General features: G+C 46.1%; 1 protein-coding gene across 2 annotated transcripts; it reads left to right on the top strand.

Moving 5' to 3' along the window:
* Positions 1-431: 431 nt before the first annotated feature.
* On the top strand, positions 432-12,521 carry TMEM14A (transmembrane protein 14A). 2 transcript variants are annotated; one of them, XM_038395242.2, is made up of 5 exons: positions 432-593; positions 3,181-3,266; positions 4,332-4,433; positions 9,070-9,157; positions 11,886-12,521. In XM_038395242.2, exons 2-5 carry the CDS (start codon positions 3,191-3,193, stop codon positions 11,923-11,925), a joined length of 306 nt encoding a protein of 101 aa, XP_038251170.1. In that variant the 5' UTR covers positions 432-593; positions 3,181-3,190; the 3' UTR covers positions 11,926-12,521. The 2 variants fall into 2 exon arrangements, with proteins under 2 accessions (XP_038251170.1, XP_043366300.1); XM_043510365.1 differs by lacking the exon at positions 432-593 and adding an exon at positions 2,559-2,773.
* Positions 12,522-15,325: the final 2,804 nt, after the last annotated feature.

Consider the following 15,325-nt stretch of genomic DNA (forward strand, 5'->3'; position numbering starts at 1 on the left):
GGACTTGTGGCACCTTAGAGACTAACAAATTTATTAGAGCATAAGCTTTCGTGAGCTACAGCTCACTTCATCGTAATGCATCTGATGAAGTGAGCTGTAGCTCACGAAAGCTTATGCTCTAATAAATTTGTTAGTCTCTAAGGTGCCCCAAGTCCTCCTTTTCTAATAAATGGGTTAGTCTCTAGGGTGCCCCAAGTCCTCCTTTTCTAATAAATGGGTTAGTCTCTAGGGTGCCACAAGTCCTCCTGTTCTTTTTACACAGAGTTCATCACCTAAGGGCCTCTGTGTTAGGGCCGGGCAAAGCACCAGCCCCAGGCAAGAAAAGGCGGGGCCGCGTGGGTGCTGCGGGCCTGGCAATGCCCTACGTTTCCCGCGAGGGGGCAGCACGCCCCCGTGTTTTGCGAGCCGCCGTGCGAGGATGCGGCGTCCACGGAGAGGAAGGAAGTGCGCGGCTTGGCCGCGTTGTAAGGGCCGCTCGCTCCCGTGCACGCCCCGGGGCCCTCCCACAGGCCGGGGCTCCGGCTCAGCGGCAGGAGGCGCGCGGAGGACAGTGCCCAGGGCGTCGGAGGCTGGAGCCGGGGAGGTCTGTTAAGGTACAGAGGGCTCCTGGGCTCGGCCGGCTTGTAGGGGCGCTTCCCCCTTTCCGCCCAGGAGCCCGGACGCCTGGCTGAGGGGCAGGCGGTGTCGGTGTCTCCGCGGAGGGACGGGACAGGGTGGGAGGAGCTGCAGCCCCGAGCCGGGACATGAACGCGCAGCTGCTCATGCCCGGCGGAGGCAGGGGGCGAGCTGCGCGGGGGAGGGAGGTGCCCAGCGTGTCCCCCGGGATCCCCCCACTCGCCGCGCGCGAGGGTGAAAGAACCCGCCGGGCCAGAGCCCGGTTCTCAGCGGCAGCCCCGCGGGGTCTGCAAAGCGCGACCCCCGCCTTGCGCCGGCGCTGTGACATTCCCTGGGAGGGCAGGGAAAGGGGGGAGGGGGGCGCCCCCCTGCTCCCCTCCCGCCACCCAGCGGCGCCTGAGAGCGGCCCCGGCCGCGCGCCCCTTTGCACGGGGGAGAGCAGGGTTTCGCCAGGCCTCCGCCCCAGGCTGAGACGCGCAGTATTGGTCTGCGTCCTCACCAGAGCGCCCTAACCAGGGGGGAGCGGGGCTGCTTTCGGGTTCACCCCCTTCTAGAGCGTGCGCCCTGGTGTCCCCCTCTCTAGTGCTGAGAGGTCAAACACCACTGGACCTGAACAACCCCGTCTCACTCCCACGTAGCTCTGGCCCTTACGGCTTGGTGAAGTGCCTCCACCAAATTACAGCTGGAAGCTGGGATGCAACATAAAAGGAAAAAGAAAAGGAGGACTTGTGGCACCTGAGAGACTAACAAATTTATTAGAGCATACGCGTTCGTGAGCTACAGCTCACTTCACCGGATGCATCTGGTGGAAAAAACAGAGGGGAGATTGATATACACACACAGAGAACCTGAAACAATGGGTTTATCATACACACTGTAAGGAGCAAGAAAAGGAGGACTTGTGGCACCTTAGAGACTAACAAATTTATTAGAGCATAAGTTTTCGTGAGCTACAGCTCACTTCACCGGATGCATTATTTGTAATTCTGTATTTGTGAATTATATTACTTATTTATATAGCACCCAAAAGTGTGCAAGGAACTTTGCAGAAGGAACAGACCAGTAATAATACCTAGCTTTGGTATAGCACTAGCAACTTTTCATCAGCAGATCTCAAAACATGTTTTTATATCATGCTTTAAAAAGGAGGTCAGTATCATTGTCGCCATTTGACTCATGGAGAGATTGCTTGTTCCCCTCCCTGTGCCTCAGAGAGCAAGCTCCCTACCCCAGTCAGCTTACTTCCTATAGCTTCTAAGGCCCTAATCTTGCAAGGACTTACTCATGAGCATAAGTCTCTGAAGGACTGGAGCCTAATTTTAGATATGCTACAATGTGTAAGGTAAAAGGGCATAGACAGATAGGAAGATGTGAGAAGGAACAAGGGTTACAGTAAAAAGATCACACAGTCAGGCCTGCCCAAAGGGGACAATTGCGCAGGGTCCTGGGCAATTTAAAAGGGCCCGGGGCCCCTGGCCGCTGCTGCAGCCACTGTGGCAATGGCCAGGAGCCCTGGGCCCTTTTAAATTACCCAGGCAGGCTGCAGAGCTCAGAGGCGACACTGGGGTGGGGAGGCAGGAAGGGTCGGCCACCCACCTGCCCTCCCCCGATGCCCATTTGGGCAACTTGTCGACTACAGCCAGCCCCAGCTGGGGAGTGGAAGGGCAGGGCCAGAGCTGGAAGGGAAGAGGCAGGGCCAGAGCCTCTCTTCTTCAGGCCACACTGCCCAGTGCAGTGCAGCGGTTGCCCCGGGGGCTCAGCTTCTCTAGGGTCAGTGACTGAGAGAGCTGGAGCCCTTCCTGGCATGCTCAGAGTCAGCTCCTGTCCCCAGAGGCTGAGCCTAGGCAAGGCAGGGAACAGCAACAGCGGCAGCTCTCTCCCTGCCCAGGCTCAGCTTCTGGGGACAGGAGCCAACTCTGAGCATGCCGGGGAGGGCGGGGGAGCTCCAGGTCACTGGCCCACGGTCACCAGAAGCTGAGCCCGGGGTGGGGGTGGCCTACTGCTGCCGCAGCCAGGAGCTCTCCCAGGCAGCTGCTGTGCTGCATCGGGCAGCATCCGGGAGTGGCTCTGGAGCCTGACTACCAGAAGAGCAGCCGAACAGCCATGGGGAGCCAGGCCGGCACAGCAGGAGGACAGAGCCCCATGCTCAGCTAACGTGGTATGGGGAGGAGGGGACGGGGAGAGTGCGAGGGCCCCAGGGTGGGGAGAAGTCACATGGGAGGTCATGCGGGAGGGGTCACGTGGGGGTGTCCTTAGCTGGTGTCCCCATTTGTGTCCCTCCCACTAGTTGCCTCTGGCAGGGCCAGTGCGGGCACAGCACAGGCCACGTGTCAGGCGGACCAGGGGCCCATTGACTGTTCAGCTGTGGGGCCCGGAATTGCTGTCGGTGGGTCTGCCAGTTTAAGCACATGCACGTTTTGAATATTGCCACAATACTGAAACTTGCAACTTATTATTTGTTATTGTTTGGGGTCCTCATGGGTAACACTTCATAATCCTAAACAGGAAAACTATTTTTAAAGCAGAATTTGTCCTTCATTGTTGCAATTTGTTGTCTTTTTTTAGAGTTGTGATCATGGCTATTGACTGGTTTGGTTTTTGTTATGCGGCAGTGGTGGCTCTTGGCGGTGTTGTAGGATATACTCGCAAAGGTAAATGTGGGGGTGGCAGGATTGGAAACGGAGGGATTGATTCTCTACTGCCTTACACCTTGTGAAGTCATTTACACCACTGCAAAGGGGATAAATTGCTCCTAAACCAGAATGATGGTATTTTAAATCCACTTCGCACTAGTGTAAATGGCTACATGAGTCAGATCCTGACAAGTAGTTCAGACCAAGTCAGGAAAGAATTATTGCATCTGCTGTCTAGATCAGTGGTGGGCAACCTGCGGCCCATCGGGGTAATCCGCTGGTGACTGCGAGACAGTTTGTTTACATTGACTGTCCGCAGGCACAGCTGTCTGCAACTCCCGGTTGCCGCGGTTCGCCATTCCCAGCCAATGGGAGCTGCAGGAAGTGGCGTGGGCACCCAGGGCTCCACTCCTGCCCCCAGCTGTGGTCCCGGCCTTGGCCCCCTTACCCCTGTCCACGTCCCTTTCCTGGAGCCACGGCTCTGCTCCCTGCTCCGGGTGGGGGAACATGGACGGGGTAAGGGGCTGCACAAAGTAAAAGGTTTGGGGATCACTGTTCTGTAGTGATGGAAGAATCACTTGTCTCTGTAGTAAGTGTCTACCCTACATCGGCACAGCGCCATAGTGTTTCTAGTGTAGACATACGCTAAAACAGAACTCAGTAGAGAATCTGGTGTTTGGACTTCACAATACCCAGCATTGGAACTTTATTCTTTTTTTTTTTCCCTTCATTTTAGCAGTTCTTTTAATGGGTGACACACAGGAACCATTCTATTCTTGCATCTTTTCAATGGTTTCTTCTTTGTATTTGCCCTTCTCCTTGCCAACTTGGTGAGACTTATCAGGCTGTTATACAAGACCTACTCATTGAAACATTACATAGTAAAAATGATACTTTTCCAGAATAATTCGTAGCCAAAATGTGGGAAAACTCCAGTTCATCTCAGATTTTAGTTGTAGCAGCAAAGAATACAGTAAATTGTCTAATAATATTAATAATTAATAATTAATAAGGTATTCTGTAGTCTATTTTTTCAGTTCCTCATGTTTTCATTTTCATATTCCTTTAAATGGTTTGCTGCAGGAAGTATAGTCTCTTTGATTGCTGGTCTCTTCTTTGGTTTGGTGTCTGGTTATGGAGCATATTGTGTAACACGTGACTCCAGAGATGTGAAGATATCATTTTGTAAGTATTAAAATGTATAAAGTTTAAAATAGACTTTTACATGAATTAAAGACTGTTCAGAATACATATTCTGTTTAATTTTTGCATCATATGACACCTCAGTCGGCCTGACAATTTAACTAGTTAGACACTTTGTTTCAATTTAGTCTTTTAAAGTTGGAGTCTTTATACATACAAAATACAGGTAATAGGATATGACAGAGACTAGATGTTTGACCAACTTCTGTTGTTGGATGGTACAAGCTTTCAAGCTTCACAGAGCTCTTCTTCAGGTCTGGGGAAGGTAACCAGAGTTTCTAAGCTCCACCTGCTGCAGGAGACCACTTAAAATGAAGTGGGCAATTAACTTAGCTCACCTATCTTGTCTCATATCCTGGAACTAACAAGGCTACAACAATGCTGCAGACAGGTAAATGTTCTCTTTACATGTACACCTCTACCCCGATATAACACTGTCCTTGGGAGCCAAAAAAATCTTACCCGCGTTATAGGTGAAACCGTGTTATATCGAACTTGCTTTGATCCACTGGAGTGCGCAGCCGCGCCCCCCCCGGAGCTCTGCTTTACCGCATTATATCCAAATTCGTGTTGTATCGGGTCACATTATATCAGGGTAGAGGTGTATTTAAAAACTCTCTTCTACTGTTAGATTTTTTTTTTAATTGTTTTTGACGGCTTGCAAAGGTCTGATCTTGCAAAAACCTACATGCATATTTAACTTTGTGCATGGCAACAACCCTAGTGAATCTGGAGCTCAATAAAATGATGTAGGTCTGATAAAGCTAAGCATGTGCATAAGTTTTTACAGGATCTAGCCTAAAAAACAATAGTCACAACTATCTCCATCTCCAATTCTGATTGTAACAAGGGTATCCTATAATAAATGGTAATGCAGGGGTTGGCAACCTTTCAGAAGTGGTGTGCAGAGTCTTTATTTATTCTCTCTAATTTAAGGTTTCGCATGCCAGTAATACATTTCAACGTTTTTAGAAGGTCTCTTTTTATATAAGTCTATTATATAACTAAACTACTGTTGTATGTAAAGTAAATAAGGTTTTTAAAAAGTTTAAGAAGCTTCATTTAAAGTTAAATTAAAATGCAGAGCTCCCCGGACTGGTGGCCAGGACCCGGGCAGTGTGAGTGCCACTGAAAATCAGCTCGCTTGCCGCTTTGGCACACGTGCCAGAGGTTGTCTACCCCTGGGTAATGCTTTGCTAGGAAACCAGAATAGTAGCACTCTTACTTTTTACATGTATGAGAAATTATACCATACAAACATGAAAGGCGTGTGTTACTATATTTGCCTGTTACTTTGGAGTATGTTCACTTATTAGGGTAACTCTTTGGGGTGGGGTATTCTGTAATTCTATCAATGTACTGCTTGTGTCACTTGTGTTTTGATACGCAGCTCTACTTCTCCCTTCTGCAAGTTCCCTCCCAATGGAGCTATCCTGCAAGGACCTAGGTTCCCCAGAGCTGGGTTCCTCCTGCCCCAGAATCAGTTGAACAAACACACACATACATTAACAGAGCGCATCTGAGCGGACTGGGTCAATCAGCACTCCCAAGCTGACCCTTTATGTCCCTGGACTCAGCAGGCTGGGTCGAACAGCACTTCCAGGCTGACACCCTCATATACCACAGGGTGTGGGGGAGGGAAGCAACCAAAGCAATCATAAAAGTTATTTATTGCCAAGTAATAACCTTACAAGGAGAGCCAAACAAACAAAACAGTTACAGTATTAAATCTATCTTAAATTTTATTACAAAAGTCAGGGTTAGAAAGCTATACCTAGAATGGGGGGGGGGAAACCAGCAGAGAGAGAGAGAGTTAGGTTCTCACCACTCTGTGAAGCTTTGATTGGTCAGGGTTCCCAGGTGTTGGTGATAGCTGAGGGTCCAGAGTGCTGGAGACAGGCAGAGCCCCCAGCACAATCAGTGAGGAGATGAAGTCCCAATAGAACTGATGCAGATTTTGGATCCAGGCATCAGAACCCTTACTTGAGCGTGGGTAGGGATTTTTGTAGGGAAATGACGATGGTTCATGGGAGAACACTAGATTTGTTTGTGGGTAAACTGATGGCTCAAGGGAGTATACCAATGTTGTTTTGTTCAGGCTAGACAATAGGAACTGATCATTCCTAGCTATGGGCGGTGTTCCTTCGAGGGAGCTCACAATGCAATTAGGCAGCTTCAGTATTTTGGATACCAATAAAGGATTTATTACAAGAATTCGTCTGATAATTACTGAGCTGGGTGTGTGCAGGCGTGTCCAGGCATTAACATTTGGAGCAGAGATCCCCTATCATGCAGTGCTTCCCTGCTTTTCTGGTCCGAGAGTTCAGTGCGGTTCTTGCCTTCGAAACTCTGTTCTCTATTCTATATGCTAATAGAGATGCCTCCCTGTCCTATCTTCGATGCAGTTGAGGCTAGGGAGTTGCCTTAATTCTGTCACCCTTGTTCCAGAGGGGTTTAGGGGTGTCTCTCACTGCCTTCTCATTCCTTTTTGTAAGTCTCTTCCTTCTGATCGGTTTTGGTTCAAGCAGAGACTATGGAGGGTTGGGGGGAGATGTCCTTCGTGAGTCAGACAGGCTGGATACTGGGCCTGATTTCACAAGAACACAGAGCTGACAGATAACATGAGTTTCCATCTTCAGTGTTTTATAAATAAATTGTATACATTGTCCTGACCTCCTTGAACTCTTGAATTCAGATTTCTGTGCCTGGAGCAGCTGTGAGAATTTAGACCTAAATATTCAGAAATAGTCCATCGTTTTTGAGTTCCCAATTTGAGACACCTGAAGCCTGATTTTTCTGAGGTGGCTGAGTACCTACAGCTCCCATTGGCTTCACTTGGAGCTGGGGGTGCTCAGCACCTATGAAAATTGGACCTAAGGTGTCTCAGCATTCTTGAATAATCCAGGCACGGGTGCCTGGTCAGTAGAGCCTTAATGGAATGGAAACGCTTTTTAACCTGGAATGGTGGTAAGTATATGCATGGCTATAGGGGAAGCTCATGTGGTGGAGCAGTCTTGTTTTTGCTGAGGCACATGCCCAAAGTCGGATTATGGGAACATAAAAGAAAAAGCAGTGATTAGAAATCACTTTTGCTTCATTGCTCAATGAGTGTATGCTTAGTGAGTGGAATTTTATGATCTGTGTGTAGCTGTCAGAACTTGTCTTAGTATTGTGGGATGAGCCTACAGAACAAGTTTATGCTCCCTTCCCAAGCAAATTCTTGTCCAGTGTGACTACACTGCTGTGCATAAGGCTGGCTTGTGGGTTCTGGTAAGGGATACTTTGGGTTGTTCCATAATAAAAGAGGAGGAATTTAGCATCACTGCCAGCTGCAGGAGAAGTAGAGGCCTGTTGCCTATGTGGAGACCCATGTTCTTGACGACAGTTAAAAATTATTTCAAGTGATAGTTCTTCATCTCCCCCCACCCTCCCAAATAGCTGTCTGTATATTCTGGTGAATCTTTCCATTCATATAGTATTCTACTAGTGTATCAAAAACTCCTATGACAGACAGTTAAGGATTCATTGGCATTTCCATTTTACAGATGGGGAAAGAGTGGTAGGAGCATTGTATGATTCCCACGGTAGCCTTAATTATGCCAGTGTTGGAGTTGGGGTTAGAACCTATATTACGCTGCATCAGATACCCTATCACACTACTGAGCAGTCCCATCTCTTTTAGGCCAATGTGTGGCATTGTCCAATGTCAGAGGAACTAGCTGGGCTGGAACATTTGGCTCCCCTGATGCCATTAGCAGCAAATCAGATGGCACTGCCCCTCACAGCCAAGAATTGGTGTCAGGTCTGACCCCTGTGAACCAAAGAGCCTGTGGCCATGCCATAGGCCACATCAATAGCAATGCTCTTTAGGGAAAATATGTGACAAGCAGCTGTTTATATTTTCAAGGCAAACTTTGCAACTAAAAGACTTAACTTTTTTTTATTGAAAGCAGAGATTAGCCTTAGCATTTATAGGTTCCTGAAACTGGGGGTTGGGAAAGGAGCTATAACGGTATATGATGTGAGGTAGTGTTCAGTCAACTGGTACAATGTGTAGTGGCTTATACAACTTTCCTATCGCTCTTTTCATACAAATGTAGCGGAATAATTCACACTGTTTGACAGGGTTACAAGTGTCTGCAAAGTAAGATTCTGCACGTTTCTATATTTAGAAATGTTGTTTACAGGTGAGAAAATCAGAGTACTGTATTTTGAAAGATTTTTGGGGCTGTAGGTTAAATTAACAATGCACAGTTGTTTCATCTCTAGATCTCAAAATACTCGACAAAGGAGGTAAACATCATTACCCCCATTTTACAGATGGGGAAACTGAGGCACAAGGAGTTGCCAAGTGTTAACCAGCAATCTAGTGACTGAGCCAGGACAAGAACCCAGATCTCCTGAGTTCTAGTCTGATGCTTTGTCCGTTAGGCCATACATGTAGCTTGGTGCAGTATGCTGTTAGACCAGGGAGAGTTCTATCACATAAAGTTTCACAGCAGAAGGTAGTGAAAAGTGTATTTGGTAGTCCTTTGATAAGTAACCACAATCTTGAAAATTCCACTGATGAATAGCGTTGGGGAAAACAGTAAATATGGTGTTGATTTGTCTATTACAGTTTCAGCTTTTATTCTGACCATTGTAATGGGAATGAGGTTCAAGAGATCCAAGAAACTAATTCCGGGTGGACTAATAGCTGGTTTAAGGTAGGTGTGTATATTTATGTTCAGTTCCTGCTGCAATGATTTCAGCCTGTTTCAAATGGTAGCCAGTTGACATCCAATCCAAGAACATGATGATTGAAGTTATTACTATTCAGTGATTGTTAGATGGGCTAAATGAAATGAACATGAAGTCCAGTTTCCAGTAGACAGCTGTCCACAAAAAACACACATCTGATAGTAATTGGGAGCCTCAGAAAAGAGGATACTAACAGTTAGGTATGTGTATTGATGAAGGCCTTAAAAAGTATGTGAGGTAATTATGTGCCAAAGTTTTCAAATATGAATACTTAAATTTGGGCTCTTAAGGTCATATTCAGTGACCTAAAGAAAAATGGCCTGGCTTTTCAGAAGTTCTGAGCAAATTTCACTGTAGTCCATGGAAGATGTAGGTGCTTTGAAAATAAAGCTACTTTTATTTAGTTGTCTTGATTTAGGTAGCCAGGTTTGAAAATTTTGGCCAATATTACTGCATATGATGACTCAACTGTTTCATTCTCTGCTGCTGTTCTTTATTTTTACATATAAAGAACATTTTCCATATTTATTCCATAATTTGGTTCCATAGTAATTCCAAACTTATTCCCTGTGACTCCATCTCGCAAAACATTTTTCAGTTTTGCAGGTAAATTGTTTTTCTTATTGTCCTACTGCAAGATGAACGTGCAAATCAATTTTTTCCTACATTTTACATCATCGTTATTGAATGATTTAGCTGTGAGAACTTTCATTTATGGTGCATGCAACAGAATAAAAAGTATCCTCCTTTCTCGGAGCTATAGTGTTTGTGCATGGCTAACAAAGATACGCATCAATCAAACTGTCAGCTTGGTTCTCATGGTAGAATCTTCGGTAGGGATTCATAAATTTTAAGGCCCCAAGTAAATATTATGATCATAACACAAGCCATAGAATTTCACTCAGTAATTCCTGCCACAAACCCTTAACTTCTGGCGGAGCTAAAGTATTGTCAAGTGATGTAAGATGCAGAAAGTATTCGGGTCGATATTCAGGTCCTAGGTTGAATTTTCAGGGAAGATACTTAGAAATATCTTTTTAACTTGTAAAAAGAAATTGTATATGTTGTCACTGAGAGAATAAATATGGAACTCTGGTGTCACTCTTCTGACAGTAACTGCATTTCATGCATGCAGGCCATGAATAAAACAATCCCCTTAGATTAATTATGGTGTCTTTATTAACATCTAATACAGAACTCTTTGTACGGCTAAACCAGCTCACCACTAAAACTAAACATACTGGATGAAATTCTGCTCTGAATTCACTGGGGCTACCCAGAGTTCAAGTCAAGACTAAGACTGTGTTTCAAAATAGAACCATTGCTGGCAACCGTTATCAGCAAATGTTGCAAGTGAACAAGTGCAACTGCAAGTGTAGATAAGGTGAAATCATGTTTAGCATCATTTCAACTAACTGTTGTAAACAGCGGCTCCATTTCCAAGTGCAGACACAGCCAAATGTTCTGTTTTAACCCATATAAGGTTAAAAGGTACTTAAGCTTTTCACACCACTTTTTAATTAAATCTTCCTTGTGGCAACTCTGTGTTGGACTGTGCCTTTTACTGTATTTATTGAAACACTGTGAAGACTATTTCAGTTAGAACATGAACTTTATGCCTGGCCATGAGCACTTTGTCTGGAAATCATTAAAACATGCAAAAGAATTCTGGTAACTTTGAAACCTAGAACACACTGGAAAAGCAATTCAGTATTTTTGTTTTCAAAATCTCTCCCTCAAATGGATCAAAACTTAGAAAAGTGGTGTCTCCAATCATGTATACCTTAATTATATTCATATAACTAGGGGTGGGCAAACTTTTTGGCCCGAGGGCCATATCAGGGGTGCAAAACTGTATGGAGGGCTGGGTAGGGAAGGCTGTGCCTCCCCAAACAGCCTGGCCCTGGCCCCTATCTGCCCCCTCCCACTTCCCACCCCCTGACTGCTCCCCTCAGAATCCCTGACCCATGCAACGCTCCTTGTCCCCTGACAGCCCCCTCCCGGGACCCCCATCCCTAACTGCCCCCTGGGTTCCCACCACCTATCCAACCCACCAGTCCAACCCCCCTGCTCCTTGTCCCCTGACTGCCCCCACCCCGATCCACACCCCCACCCCCATCTAACACCCCCCGTTCCCTGACTGCCACCTCTCTGCCCATCCAACCATTCCCTGTCCTCTGCCCCTTATCTAACCCCCTCCCTGCCCCCTGACCATGCCAGAGCTAGTCACGCCCCGCTGCACTGCCCAGCAGGAGCTCAGCCCTGCCCCCCAGGAGCTCAGGAGGAACAGTGGGGAGGGGCTGGGGGCTAGCCTCTCCGGCCCAGAGCTAGGGGCTTGGCAGGATGGTCCCACAGGCCGTAGTTTGCCCACCTCTGATATAACTCCATTCACACAAATATAGGTGACAGGAGAATCAGGCCCAAAAGATCTAGAAGAGTGCGCTTTCTAGAACCCCTAAGTCCTGATTCTCAGTAGTGTTATACTGGTGTAATTTCATTGACATCTTCCAAGGTATGCTGGTATACAACTGGTAAATGCAATGGAGAACCAGACTCCAGAGGTATTTTAAAAGATTTTAGGCTCCAGATTCTTTCATCTGTATCCAATAGCAAATTCAGGAATGGGCTTTATGCTATTTGATTGTTCATACCCAAACTTTGTGTTTTTTACTTTTGTTCTGTGTTTTGATCCAGCCTTTTGATGATTTTGAGATTGGTTTTTCTGCTGCTGTAAGACACAACAGCAACTAAGGACTGAAGTAGGAGGATCATTTCCCTTCAACAAGCAGACAAGTACTTGAAGTATGTCTGTCTGGTTTTTGTTTTCACTGTAAAAGTTAACAAATGCATCTGAAATTTAATTCCTCAAATTTCTTTGATATGTTGAAAGATTTTTCAATTAAACAAGGAGGTTTTTGATAGTTTGTATCATTGTTTTCATTTAAGCAATTTATTGGCTGGATTTTTTTTTCCAGAGGTGCTGAGGGGGCAAAGAAATCAGTGGATGTTAGAAATGTTCTGCCCCTTTGAAACTCGAGCTATGTATCAGAGATGTGTCACTAAACTAAAAAGGGGTATAGTATTAAACCATAATCTTATAAGCTTCTAATATCAAGTAATCAATAGAAGCTCGACATAACATGCAAACTAAAGTCTTGTCAATATTGATCATGTAATGCACTGTGTTTTATCAAACAGATGAGGGTATATGCTTGTGCTCCATATTGCACTAAAATATATTTTGTTTCCAAACATGTAAATATCTTCTTCCACTGGATAGAGAATGTAGAAATTGTTACCAGTAATCAAATAAAAGATGGAACATTTAAAGCAGTTTCTCTTTTAATCTTTCATATTGACCAGCAAACTCCAGAGACCATTATTTGTAGTGTCACCTGTGAATGGAAGAGTTTTGATTGGTAGCTGTGTACACATTACCTACTAAGGGTCCAATTCTGTAAGGTGCCCTCAACTTCTATTGAAATGAATGGAAGTTGAAGAATGCTGAACATTTTGCAGGATTGGGTCCTAAAAATCTCACTTCCAAACAAAATGTGCCCAGTTTGCAGTTGTGATACGAAGCTGACTCTCAGAATTGAGTGGAGCTGCACAGGGATTCACTTCACCTCTTACAGTAACACTCCCGCACCAGCATCTGGATGTTTCCAGCAGCTAACTGTAGTTGGCTTCTGGCTGATCAGAGAGGGCTGCAGCTCTCCCTGTAGCTTCAAGGGATGACTGACTGGCCTTGTCATAGCTCTTCATAGGGCAACTTTGCTACTTGTTTCTTGAACATTTGAGGAGGTGCCATTAACACTGTGCCTCCCTCTTCCCCACATACAGTAGGGATTCCTGGGAAGAGGAAGGAAGGCAGATCTCCTCTTCCTCAGAAAGATTGGTTGAGAAGACTTTATAATTAGTACCATTGTGTTTTTTGGGTTTTTTTTTTTTCATTTAATGTGGGTCCCAACCCCATTTGAATAGGTTTGCCAGGGCTGTCTTAGACTTGCTGGGGCCCAGGGATTTGACTTTTTGATACTCCTAGATCTTAGACTAATATCGGTGAACACAGACACTGTGTGTTGCTTCTGCCTAGCCAGATGGGTTTGTTAGTACAATGGGAACAGATAAGAACAGCTACAGTGTTACTGGGCACAGTGGGAGTATAATATACGAGTGCACACTTTGAGACTGCCTCAACTCCTATCTCAAGGCAAGGTCAAGCAACCAGTTGGGAAGGGCAAGGGAGGATGTGTGTTGGGGGAGCAAGGGGCAGACATAAACACTAAAAGCCAAAGAAAAGCCTGGCCTTGGCCAGTACACAACTCACTCCTTACCCCTCCCATGGGATACAAAAGTGGTGGGAGGAAGACCTTCCCCCCCACCCCCAGACTCATGACCCTTCAAAATGGAAGATGGTCATAAGTTGTAAGGGGTGGTACAGGGGCATGCATTGCAGGTATATTTGGGCCTGCTAAGGAGGAGGAGGTGGGAATGAGGAACAAAGACACAGGCAAGGCTCTGTAGCGTCAGAGCTGGGAAGGGGGATACTAGGTAAATGCTTTGCAGCATCAGAGCTGGGAATGGAACACTGAGAAACAGAGTCTGCGGGCTTGAAGAGCTATGGATACGCTTGCTTACAACTAAACCCAATAAACATCGCATTGCCTGCACTTCCAACTTCTGGTCTTCTGCTTTCTATCTGTGTGACAGGAACCAGGGGAGGAGGTGAAGGGAAAGCCCTCTAACACTCAAGGTACAGGCCTTGTGTCTGGTGCTGAAGCCCTTGGTCTTCCGCTTTGGACCCCATCCCTAGGGTGGAGGGGGCATGGGTGGACTCAGGCTTTGGTCTTCCCTGCTAGGGTCATGTAGTAATTTTTATTGTCAGAAGGGGGTTGTGGTGCAATGAAGTTTGAGAACCCCTGGGTTAGAACAGTGGATGAAAAGGGTTTAGGTGTTGCTTGTTTCCATGCAATATTCAGAGCTGTTTATCCTCTCCTGCAATTAGGATCCTAAGCCAGGTCACCCATTTCTCAAAAAAACACCACACATGCCAGTCACCCCAACCTCCACCCTACTGTAGCTATTAGGTCTCTAAGATTCTTGTTTTCAAATCCCACTTCTGCCTGCTTTGGGGCAATGACTTGAAGTTGGGTCTCCCACATCCCAGGGGAGTGCCCTGACCACCAGGATACAGTGTCCATCTCTCTCTCTCTGACCCAGTGAAAATTTATTGATACAGAGTGGAACAACTTTAACAGGGAGATCAAGCTTCAGCCCACAATACCCAGGGGCTAGGATACTGGAGAACTGGATTCTAGTCCCTGCTCCAAACCAGGTCACCCACATCCCAGGAGAATGCCTTGATCACTGGTTCTTATTACCCACACCCATTCCCATCCTGAAGTAAATTCCCAGTTAGGTTGCTCATGGGTGTGTTTTGGGAAGATGCTCTGAATAGATAGGCAGTGAAGGTGTAGTTTGAGAATCATCAAACTGATTATCAGTTAGGTGTTATCCAGCAATGGGCACCTAGGGGACTTTGCCAGCAGAAATTTAGGGCACCTCCAGCATCGGCAGCAGCTTTTGGGGAGGTTTAAAGGTGTTAAGTTCCTCTATGGATCTAGCCCACGGTCAATCAACAAGATTTGTCTCTTGTACAGTTACAAAGTTAGCCCTTGGAGTAGCAAGAGGAGCTAGTCCAAAAAGTCCCCCCAAAAGTCCTTGTTTTTTTCATTTTATTTACATGGTACATTTAGCTGCACTCCAGTATATGCAGAGGAAACTGTAGCAGAGTAATCAGTCAGATCTAACCCTCTTGAAAAGACCACCAGCAAAGAAATAAAACCAACCCCTTTATGTTTCCTGTACTCATTAAAGAGGTCACTGGCAGACTGGAACTTATTGAAATTAGCCAAGGCTCAACTGTAGTTGCTGAAAGGATACTGAGTGCACTTTGGGCTTGTCTAAATGGCTTTCAGCCATAGGTGATACGCCCCTTAATGATTCTTGTCAGGCCTAGGGAAATCTCTTGTAGCAAGTGTCATAGGGCAGCCACCTGCGGTGCTCTGCAGTGTCCGGTCACAGCATAACTGTGCACTTGCCTTAGGTTTCCCAGAAATAGTCCCAACAAC

The sequence above is a fragment of the Dermochelys coriacea genome, chromosome 3 (assembly GCF_009764565.3).
Source record: "Dermochelys coriacea isolate rDerCor1 chromosome 3, rDerCor1.pri.v4, whole genome shotgun sequence".
Taxonomy (NCBI): domain Eukaryota; kingdom Metazoa; phylum Chordata; order Testudines; family Dermochelyidae; genus Dermochelys; species Dermochelys coriacea.